The sequence below is a fragment of the Diceros bicornis genome, chromosome 31 (assembly GCF_020826845.1).
Source record: "Diceros bicornis minor isolate mBicDic1 chromosome 31, mDicBic1.mat.cur, whole genome shotgun sequence".
NCBI classification, from domain to species: domain Eukaryota; kingdom Metazoa; phylum Chordata; class Mammalia; order Perissodactyla; family Rhinocerotidae; genus Diceros; species Diceros bicornis.
The window spans coordinates 1,245,415-1,256,682 of record NC_080770.1 but is presented as its reverse complement, the minus strand read 5'-3'; the positions used below and the strand labels follow the sequence as shown (position 1 = coordinate 1,256,682).

The 11,268-nt window shown below is 56.4% G+C and overlaps 1 protein-coding gene across 1 annotated transcript; it reads left to right on the top strand.

Moving 5' to 3' along the window:
- On the top strand, nucleotides 1-9,156 carry TALDO1 (transaldolase 1). Its single transcript, XM_058526099.1, has 8 exons — nucleotides 1-129; nucleotides 2,949-3,072; nucleotides 5,166-5,273; nucleotides 5,593-5,724; nucleotides 7,720-7,895; nucleotides 8,142-8,339; nucleotides 8,597-8,742; nucleotides 8,972-9,156. The coding sequence occupies exons 1-8, from the start codon at nucleotides 33-35 to the stop codon at nucleotides 9,002-9,004; spliced, it is 1,014 nt and encodes a 337-aa protein (XP_058382082.1). The 5' UTR covers nucleotides 1-32; the 3' UTR covers nucleotides 9,005-9,156.
- Nucleotides 9,157-11,268: the final 2,112 nt, after the last annotated feature.

Below are 11,268 nucleotides of genomic sequence, written 5' to 3'. Positions count from 1 at the left end.
TTGTGGTCGCCGCGCCGCCGCCGCCGCTCGCCATGTCGGGGTCCCCGGTGAAGCGGCAGAGGATGGAGAGCGCGCTGGACCAGCTCAAGCAGTTCACCACCGTGGTGGCCGACACGGGCGACTTCTACGGTGAGGCCGCGCGGGGCCCCGCCTTCTGGGCCGCGCGCCGGGAGGCCGCGCCGGGCGGGGGCTGGTGGAGGCCGGGGGCGGGCCGGGCCCGGTGGGGACGGGGCACCGGGGGTCCTGAGGGGTCCTCAGAGGCCGGGGGTCCCCAGGGCCGGGGCCGGGCCGGCCGCGCTGGGAGGCAGCCGGGGCGCGGGCGGCGGGGCGGGGCCTGCCGGGCCGGAAGTCCGAGCCCCGCCTCGCCGGGTCCTGCGGCGGCGGGAGCCCGGAGAGCGTCCGCGGGGCGGCGGGTCGGGGCCCCAGAGGCTCGGGGAGGCCGGGGCGCCGATGTCCGCGGGGACCCTTTGTGCGGTCCTGTTCGGCGAGTGCTGACTGCCGAGCAGGAACATGGGTCAGTTCTGGGCCCAGAAAAGACCAGAAACTGCCAGTAACACCGCCTGCTTTTGAAACCGCCTGTTGCACGCTTTCCGCCCCTGCCCAGGGGACAGCCGTGGCCGCTGGTGACCGTTTGTGGCAGGGTGCCGCACAGTTGGACACCCACCCCTGGGGCCGCGGAGCCGGGTGGATGCCGCTCGGTGCCTTGAGGAAAGCCGTGGTTATCCTGCTGTTAAATTGACGTTTTCCTGGGTCTGCGTCCTGGTCATTGGAGAGCACGGGGGAGACACAGAGGCATGAAGAAGGATCCTACTGTTGGTCCTTAGCTCGTCTGTCCTCTGCGGGGCCCAGACTAGATGAGCCTCCCTTCTGTTCTGCCGTGAACAGATAGGATTTTCAGGAGAATCATGAAATGCTCATGGCTATGAGTGCCGTGGACACCATATAGAAGTGACTTCCTTTCTTTTCTGCTTTCTCACGGTGACTTGAGAAACAGGCTTTAATTCCCCTTTGTAACACAGTGTAAGAGCGTTGTTTATCTAGCAGAGCCTAGGAGAGTGAATAAGCATATTTGGCTGCTTAAATATAAAAGATGGAGACAGTGATGGTCTTGAGTCCAACCCGTAGACTTGCTAGCAGAGTACGTTAAACCCGCTGAGAAAAGTTCCCCACTTGGTCAGAGCTGGGGGACTTGGGGATGCAGAGCTCCTACTCACCCGGGACGTCAGAGTCTCCTCTTCACCCCACCCTTTGTCCTCCAGACCTCTGGGCAATGATGTCAGTAGGATAGAGAGTGCTGGGAAAGCGTCTGCACACTTGTCTGCGCCTGTTTTTTCCCTTCTTAGCCCGTAGAATACTTGATGATCTTCACTTAGCTGACAGAGCCCCAGTCCGTGTTGTTTCCTGCTGGTTGTCCGCGGGCAGCAGCCACGGGATGGCTAGTCTGTTACCCACTCTGGCAACACAGGGCCACTCAGGCGAGAGGGGACCTGGGGAATGCTGCTTTTTTTTTTTTTTTTCTTTTTAGAAATATCTAAACCCAAGCACTGACATTTTATATTTTTTAATGAATATTAACAACTTTATAAATACATTAGTTGATAATGTATATCCATAAATGTTACATAGTTGTAAATAGAGTATTCAGCTTTGTGGTCATTTTGTGAAGGGAAGGTTCTTGCCTTTGAGGGGGTCATAGGCCTCCCTGAAAATATAATCAAAGCTGTGGATGCTCTTCCTGGAACAATGCACCCACTCCCCCCAGTTTTGCATTCAAAACTGGGTCCCTGGACCCTGACACCCATGTGTTGACCCCAGATGGGTCTTGGTTTTGTTTTCAATTCTGTTAGAAGTCAGCTTTATCAAGCCACAGTTGTGTATCACAAGAGGCACTATCTCCAGGGCATCTCTCTGTGGGTTTGACACACCTGCGTAAGCACCGCTCCAGAGCGCTTTTTCTTAACTTGTCATTTTGAAATAATTATAGAGTCACAAGAAGTTGCAAAATTAGCCCGTAGAGTCCCATGAATCCTTCGCCCACGTCCCCCAGTGGTGACAGCCTGTGTGACCATGGAGTGGTATCGGAACCAGGAACTTGGCAGCAGCACATACTGCAGGCCTGGCTCAGTGTCCACAGTTGTCAGCCTGCATGGGAGGCGGCATCCTCGGTGGTGGTTTTATAACCATGTCTACTCGTTTAGCCACCAGGACAGTTAGGACACAGCTGTCCCATGGCCACAGAGATCTCCCTTGTGCTTCTGGGAGCTGTCCCCTCTTCCCTGTTCCTGGCAGCCCCTAATCTGTTCTCCATCTCTGTAGTTTTGTCGTCAAAGGATACTTTGAAAATACTGATTTGCCAAATCGATTTACTGAACCAGTTCATCCTAGAGACGATGGGCGGTGTGAGGAAGGTGAAGGCTGTGGGCTAGCTCCCCCTCCTTCCATATGCCGTTTTGACAGCCTAGCCGACGGGATTCCTGGTCAAACCCCACTGGTTTCTTGGAATTCCTAGCTTGGTTACCAAGAAAGAACTAATGTGTTAAAAGACGGAATAGTTTAAAGGAGAAAGAAAGCAATCGTTGAAGATGACCGTGTGCGGTCGCTGTCACTGGCTTGGGCGCCAGCGCGCCTCCTGACGGCGATTTGGCAGCACCAGGCGCCTCTCTGTGCTGTGCGGACTTCTCCCAGCAGCCTCCCTCCTCGCTCTGCAGTGGTAATCACCGCTCGCAGGGGCACATTTGGTCTCTGGCTTTAGTCTGGGTTCTTGTGCGCACAGCTGCCTGTTGCCCAGCCTTCTGGGACAGGGAAGGAGATGCCAGGGAAGCGTGGCTGTGCCCCGGCTCGGAAGACTTTGACTCTGTGTGTTCAGGGCTTTAGGGGACCTGTCACGGGTTTCTGGGTGAAAGCCAGCACTCCACTTACTTTTGTGCTTTCCAAAATTATTTCCCTAGCCATCGACGAGTACAAGCCACAGGATGCCACCACCAACCCATCCCTGATCCTGGCTGCTGCGCAGATGCCCGCCTACCAGGAGCTAGTGGAGGAGGCCATTGCCTATGGCAAGAAGCTGGGCGGGTGAGTTACCCGGCCGGGATGCACAGACACACACACACATGCGCACACACAACACCCTGAACATGTCTGCAGGGCCAAGGGGCATAACCAGGCCCCACACTAATCCAGTTGTTTTCCTCCCTTACTGAATTTTAGTTCTCAAATGTCTTAGACTCAAGGAAAGAAAGCTGTCTTTTGAAGTTTTTATTTTATATTTTATTTTTTATTTTTATCAACTTTGCTGAAATGTTATTTACATGTAGTAAACTGCACCCATTATAAGTGTACAGTTCAAAGAGTCTTGTTTATAGGAACATATACACCCCTATATTTATTTATTTTTTTTTGTGAGGAAGACCAGCCCTGAGCTAATATCCATGCCAATCCTCCTCTTTTTGCTGAGGAAGACTGGCCCTGGGCTAACATCCGTGCCCATCTTCCTCCACTTTATATGGGACGCCGCCACAGCATGGCCTGACAAGCGGTGCATTGGTGCGTGCCCGGGATCCGAACCCGGGCCGCCAGCAGTGGAGCTTGTGCACTTAACCACTACACCACAGGGCGGGCCCCCATATACAGCCCTATAAACACCACCCCAGCCAAGAGGCAGGACATCTGCAGCACCTGGGAAATCCCGCCTCCCCTTTTGTAGTCAGTCTTGCCAGCCCTGGCAACCACTGATTTGCTTTCTGTCCTTTTATTATCTTTTTATTTTTTTTTATAATTTTATTTATTTATTTTTCCCCCAAAGCCCGAGTAGATAGTTGTATGTCATAGTTGCATATCCTTCTAGTCGCTGTATGTGGGACGTGGCCTCAGCATGGCCAGACAAGCAGTGTGTCGGTGCGCGCCCGGGATCCGAACCCGGGCCGCCAGCAGCAGAGCGCATGCACCCAACCACCAAGCCACGGGGCCAGCCCTCTTTTATTATCTTTTAACAGCTTTATTGGTGTAAAATTCACTAAGTGCACAGTCAGTCCGATTCGTTTTGGTAAATTTATGCAGTGGTGCAGCTGTTGCCACAATCCAGGTTTAGAATACATGCACCTTCTAGAATGTTCCCTGGTGCCCGTTTGCAGTCAGTCCCTGCTCCCTCCCCCAGGCAACTACAGACAGGTTCTGTCTCCATAGATTTGCCTTTTCTAGATGTTTGGTGTTTGATTTTGTTTTGTTTTATTTTTGCTGAGGAAGGTTCACCCTGAGCTAACATCTGCTGCCAATCTTCCTGTTTTCGTACGTGAGCCACCACCACAGCATGGCCACTGACAGACGAGTGGTGTGGGTCTGTACACTACAACAGAACCCAGGCCGCTGAAGCAGAGTGCACCAAACTTAACCACTAGGCCACCAGGGCTGGCCCTCTAGATGTTTTAAATTTTCATCAGGGTGCTATTGCACAGCTGAGAGCAGCGCCTGCAGGGGACAGTGGCCCTGGCTGGGAGCTCATCCTGTCCCGGCCTGTCCCTTTCTGGTGCTCCCATGTCTGAGGTCTAGGTGGTGTGCAGGTGTGTGACGGTTGCTCTGCACTGAGCCTGCCCTGCCCTCCACCCGTGCACCCCCGGTCTTAGCCAGCTTCCCCTTCCCTTCTCCCCTGCCAGGGGGAGAGTGCTCCTGGAATCAGCTGAGGCGGTGGTGGTCTTAGGGATCACCAGGCAGACCCTGCGCCCGGTCCCCGCCGGCTCTAACCTCTGACGCACGCATGTGCTGGAGATCTTCCGTGTGTAGTGGGCTAAGGAGGACCCTCAGACAGTGGTCCACTTTGGAACACCATTGTGCACTTCACTCGTCTGCCTCCAGGCAACTTCAGAGAGATTAAAAAGATTGTTTTTCAAGTGCCAAAAAATGGAGGGATTCAGTTTGGAGTGATGAGAAAGTTCTGGAGGTGGGAGGTGGTGATGGCTGCACCACAATGTGAGTGCTCTTAATGCCACTGAACTGTGCACCTAAAAGTGGCTAAGAGGGTCAGTTTTATGCTATGTGTATTTTAGCATGATAAAAAAATTTTTTAAGCAAAAAGAAGATGGAGGGAAAGGAATTTGGCAAAGGAAAAACGGGATTCGTTTTGTAGAATCTCGTGCCCAAGCTTCTAACCTAATTTTTTCCTTGAATTTCAGGTCAGAAGAAGAACAGATTAAAAATGCTATTGATAAACTTTTCGTGTTGTTTGGAGCAGAAATACTGAAGAAGATTCCAGGCCGAGTATCGACCGAAGTAGATGCGAGGTAAGGATTCGGGGCTGCCGGTCGACGGGTTGGGCAGAAGCAGCTCTGGCCGTAGTTTCTCGAGTGGGGCCGAGTGCTCAGGAGGCCTGCTCTGCTCTGAGAAATGGTGGCTGGCACTCCCTGTTCAGCGATTCATCTCCAGCCCACGTTTTGGTATAAATCCCATGAAAGCACGTGATCGGGACGTGGGGGCCTAAGTTGCCCCCCAAGTGAGGGCGTGGCAGGGCCCTGCTCACTGCGCAGCTCACGGCTGGCTTGGGGTCTTGCGCCCGCATCCTGAGGTGAGGCTGCTCCTCATCACGGCCCCTGTCTCTCGCAGGCTCTCCTTTGACAAGGACGCCATGGTGGCCCGTGCCAGCCGCCTCATCGAGCTCTACAAGGAAGCAGGAATCAGCAAGGAGCGGATTCTAATAAAGCTGTCGTCAACCTGGGAAGGAATTCAGGCTGGAAAGTAAGTCCCCCGTGCGGAGGGGGCTGTCGGTTGTTCTGCCTCCATTCTAGGGGTAGGGGCCTCAGTGCTGCAGGCAAGTTGAACCTGCAGCCCTCGGGGGCAGCGTGGAGGACACGGCCCATAGCTCAGACGAGCCATCTCACCACCCAGAGAAAAGCAGAGTCCCTGTGCGTACCCACAGCTGCTGCCTCCCCTCCCCCGTCCTCATCAGCGCATGCTGACATGGACAGTCTGTAAGGAACACATTATCCTTGTACCAAACGTACTCCCGGTGTGCAGGAGAGAGAAAAACGTAAAGACAGAGAACTCCTGTGGTGTTTTCGCCCAGAAGTAGCTGACACCAGCAATGCTCGACCAGCCGTGTCACAGTGGCTCATTTCATACCATCTGTCCCTGTGCTTGCTCTTTCCACGTCCCTCGGCAACCACAGGCCTCCTTTCTGTGTCTGGACGTGCCTCTTGTGGACATTTCACATAAAGGGTCCTACGACACGAGGCCTTGGTGTGGCTTCCCTCACTCAGCATGTTTCCCAGGTTCACACATGTCAGGGCTGCATTCCTTTTAAGGCTAATTCTCCACTGTGTCTACACTGCATTTTGTGAGTCCGTTCATCCTTTGATGGACACGTGCTATTTCCACCTTTGGGGCTGTCGAGGATGATGCTGCTATAAACATCCGTGTACAGATCTCCCTCCTGTAGGATGGGGTCGCATCCCGATAAACCCATCGTAAGTTGAAAATGCATTCAGTCCACCCAACCTGCCGAACATCCCAGCGTAGCCTCGCCTGCCTTCACCCTGGTCGGGAGGGACATTTAACATTAGCCACCGGTGGGCAGAGTCCTCTCACATGAAGCCTTTGTTGTGAGAGAGGGCTGAGCGTCTCGTGTGACTGAGCACTGTGCTGACAGGGAAAGGCAGCACGGCTGTGCGCGTGTCGGTCGCTCACCTTCGTGATCTGGGGCTGCCATGCCCAGCATCACGAGAAAGGATTGTACCGCATGTCGCTAGTCCTGAAAAAGATCAAATTCAAAATTTGAAGTATAGTTTCTACTGAAGGAGTATGGCTTTTGCACCATCATAAAGTAAGAAAATTGTAAGTCGGGGACCGCCCGTGCGAGTTTAGTGTGGTTGTGTCCCCTCTTGTGGGCACATACCTGGGCATGGGGCTGCTGGGTCACAAGGTCGCTCAGTGTTCGGCGTGGGAGTTGCCGCAGGCTCTTTCCCACCATGTCTGTGCCATGTGCCGACCCCCAGTGTGGGTCTGGGCTCTGCAGCCTCGCTTCTTGAACACCCCACGTGGCCACGCAGCAGAGGCGCCTCTGACACTGTGCCTTGGGACGGGAACCTCTGCTGGAGGGGCCTGAGCAGAGGCTCAGCTGTCACAGCCCACACCCCGGCCCATGGCAGAGCGTGGCCATGGCCCTGTCCTCAGGGGTGGACTGTGACAGCTTCCTGCAGGACAAGCAGCGGCAAGGGGCCCAGCGTGGTGGGGCTCCTGTCTGAGGGCTGGAGCGCCGTGGGCTTGCTGCAGGGTGGCCTGGGAAGGGTGAGGGTGAGTGGTGGGGGAGGGGAGGGCGGGACAGAGCTGGACAGCACTGCAGTCAGAGAGGACTCGGTGACCGCCAGCCCTGGTGGGTCTGTGAAGTGAGGGACCCGGGTCCTGGCTACTGGTGCAGGTGTCTGGGTTGTAGAGACCCACTGCATCTCGGGACCTCTCTTGCCTTTACCCTTGTTTTGAAATGAGGATTTGATGAAGAAACCATCACCCATGACCCACTAGCCAGAGAGAGCCCTAGTGAGCAGCCCAGATTTGCTCTGGACGGGAGGGGCGGCCCTCTCCCGCCTCTCTGGTAATGAATCCTGAGCATCTGCCCACGTTAAAACGACAGGTGCTCACGGGCAGCCCTGAGTGGGAACCCCTGCCACTGCCCGTGGGTCCCACGGGTCCCCGGCCACGCTCACGCCCACCTCGTCCCTGTCCCCATCCCCACAGAGAGCTCGAGGAGCAGCACGGCATCCACTGCAACATGACGCTGCTGTTCTCCTTCGCCCAGGCCGTGGCCTGCGCCGAGGCGGGGGTGACGCTCATCTCCCCCTTCGTGGGGCGCATCCTTGATTGGCATGTGGCAAACACAGACAAGAAATCATATGAGCCCCTGGAGGATCCCGGTGAGCTGCCCTTTGAGGTGCTGGGGCGAGGGGTGCGGCCCCTGCAGCAGCACAGAGGCTGAGCGAGGAGCCTGTGCCTATCTCCCAGAGCCAGGCTGGGGTGCGCTGGGTGTGGGTCAGGTCGGGGCATGGGGTCGGGTGGGTGGGGTCAGACGGGGGCACGGGGTAGCAGCTCCGGGCGGGGCAGCGGGGACTCTGCCTCGGCTGTCCAGGAGGCGTCCCGGAACACAGTGCGTGTCCTCCCAGGAGTGAAGAGTGTCACCAAGATCTACAACTACTACAAGAAGTTTGGTTACAAGACCATCGTCATGGGCGCCTCCTTCCGCAACACGGGCGAGATCAAAGCGCTGGCGGGCTGCGACTTCCTCACCATCTCGCCCAAGCTCCTGGGGGAGCTGCTCAAGGACAGCACCAAGCTGACGCCTGTGCTCTCGGCCAAGGCGGGTAAGCTCCCAGGCCCTCCACATCGGGCCACTGCCAGGACAGCGCCCCTCGGTCACCCGAGGGTGCAGGAGACAGCGGGCGAATTGCAGCCATGGGGTGACGTCTCCAGCCAGGGCTAAGGCAGCCTGTATCCCACCTGCCGCGTGGGAGACGCCAGGCAGTGAGGGCTCAGGGTGGCTCTGAGCCCGAGGGTCTGGATGGGCAGGTGCCATCAGGGCGCGGGCAGGCGTGGAAGGCCCTGATGTGTCCTCCCCCAGCCCAGGCCAGCGACCTGGAGAAGATCCACCTGGACGAGAAGGCCTTCCGCTGGCTGCACAACGAGGACCAGATGGCCGTGGAGAAACTCTCCGACGGAATCCGCAAGTTTGCTGCGGACGCCGTGAAGCTGGAGCGGATGCTGACGGTGAGTGCCCGGGGTAGTCGGCTGAGCTGGAACTCAACGGGACCCCGTGTGTCCGCGCCTCTGGCAGCTGGGGCGGTGACTGTCAGGCTCTGTGGCCCCAGGAAATCCCCAGGATTGCTGGGACCCTGCCCTGGGTGCAGACCCGGCAGAGGGCCCTCCAGTCTTGTGCCAAAGGCAGGTGGTGAGCTGCCCACTGCGCTCCGGCATCTCTCACACTGTCCGTTTGCAGGAACGAATGTTCAGCGCAGAGAATGGCAAGTAGTGCGGTGCCTGCAGCTGGACATCTTTGAATTGGAATCTGATTGCACATGCCTTGCGATGAATCTTGCATTTTTTTACAATTGGAGCGGGGATGGATCATACATTTCTGATTTTATGTAAAATTTTGCCTAATGCATTAAAGCTGTCACTTTTCCTGTGCTGTTTCATTTCACTGGCCCCGTCCCCTTGCCCCCTGGCCACCAACGGCCCAGCTGTCGGCTGCACCCTGGGCCTGACGGAGAGGGGGTTGGGTCCAGAGCCCTGCAAGGGCACTCAGTTGGGGTGACAGGCAGTTACAGCCCCTCACCTCAGGAACCGGGCGGCGTGACTTGGGAGCTTGGGAGGCCTTTGACTTGGAAGGTGGGGACCAGCCCAAGCACTTCTGTGCCCAGAGCCCCTGATGAGCCCCAGGCCCGTAGGGGCTGCTAGTGGAGTTGGGGACAGGGAGTCCCAGGGCCCCCCAGCGTCGAAACTGCACTGCGCTTCCAGTTGTGCAGACGCCAGTGCCAGCAGAGAGGAGCAGCACCTGCTCAACCTCCCTCTTGCTTTAGGGACAGCTCATCCTGCCTCTTGTCCAGGCTGCCCCCATACCGGCCAGGCAGGCCTTCCCGGGATGCCAGGCTCCCGTGCACGGCAGTGGCGCCACCTCATGGGGACGGCACTGGCCACCAGCTTAGAAACCACAACATTCTGGACGCACCTCTGAAACTCAGAGTGATGGGCATGGCGCAGCTCGTGAAGAGACACTTTCATTGCACTTTTTGGACTTTCCATGCGGCATGCTGCACGGGGAAGGGCTTGGGGGCAGTGACAGGTGATCCACAGAGTAGCCCTTCTCTCTCCCCTGGGGCTAGCCTCTGTTCCTGGAAGGAGCAATGCAGGGTCTAGGTGAGACTATCCCCAAGCGGGGGGGGGGGGGGGGTGAGGGGGGTACCAGGGCCCTGTCTGCCCACCCCTGCCCTGGTGTAGAGGGCTGGCCACTCTTGGTCTGTGCAGCTGCAGCAGGGTGTCGAGACAGACCTGTTGACACAGTGCCCTGGGTCCGGCTGAGGGTCAGCAGGGAGTCCCCAGTGCCCCTCCCCTGCTCTGGGCAGCCCCTCCTACCCCCTCCCTGGGAGCCCTCAGCAGGCCCAGGCCCCAGTTCCCCACAGCTCTCTGCAGGGATGTCAGGCACAGGCCCTGTGGGTGAGCTGGGAGCCTCCCCAAGGGCAGGGGCAGCACCACAGACAGCACAGGGCTCTGGGGACGGGGCCCACTGTGGGCTGCGCCACCTCAGGTGCCCCAGCCTGGCCCTTCTGGGCAGGTCAGCCCATCCAGGGTGCTGAGGAGGCAGCCTTGGGGTGGGCGGGGCTTCACTCTCTGCCCCGTCCCTCCCAGCCCTCCGCTGCCTGGTGGGATGGGAGGCCAAGGCTTCTCCCTGAGCTGGTCAATGGGCTGCATCCTAGGACACAGAGCTCTCGGGATGAGACTGGGGTCGGTGCCTGCGCAACTGCGGATATGACATACGCTGAGCCCACCACTCGTATACCATCCAATGACTTTAGGGCCCGTAAAGCCATAGCTACCATCTAGTTTTAGAATCTTTCCATCACTCCAAAAGGAGATGTCATGGCCCTGTGCCCATTCCCACCCACAAATGACCTAGTTTGTTTGCATTTTCTGGATGTTTCATATTGATGACATAACACACGTGTGGCCCTTTATGTCTGGCTTCTTTCACTCAGCATGACGTTTTCAAGGTTCACCTATGTTGTAGAACGTTATCACAATTTCATTCCTTTTTATGACCAAATAATATTCCACTGCAAGGATATTAACATTGTCCATTAATAAGAATATTCCAGGGACCAGCCCGGTGGTGCAAGCGGTTAAGTGCGCACGCTCCGCTGCAGCGGCCCAGGGTTCGCCGGTTCGGATCCTGGTCGCGCACCGATGTACTGCTTGGCAAGCCATGCTGTGGCAGCGTCCCATATAAACTGGAGGATGTTTTCAAGAACCACTTCTTTTACATTTTAAATAAAATTTCAGCTTGGGAAAAAAAAAAAAAGTGGAGGACGATGGGCATAGATGTTAGCCCTAGGCCAGTCTTCCTCAGCAAAAAGAGGAGGACTGGCAGATGCTAGCTCAGGGCCGATCTTCCTCACAAAAAAAAAAAAAAGAATATTCCATTTACAGGAGCTACAACTTGCTTACCCATTCGTTACCATGAACAATGCTGCTAGGAACGTCCATGCACCATTTCCATGGGGTTGTAGGTTTTTATTT

Excerpts from the sequence above, each read along its gene's own strand:
- TALDO1 (XM_058526099.1), top strand. The coding sequence starts at position 33 with ATGTCGGGGTCCCCGGTGAAGCGGCAGAGGATGGAGAGCGCGCTGGAC. Across the intron at positions 130-2,948 it reads CGACACGGGCGACTTCTACG|CCATCGACGAGTACAAGCCA; the intron begins GTGAGGCCGCGC and ends TTATTTCCCTAG. Across the intron at positions 8,743-8,971 it reads AGCTGGAGCGGATGCTGACG|GAACGAATGTTCAGCGCAGA; the intron begins GTGAGTGCCCGG and ends GTCCGTTTGCAG.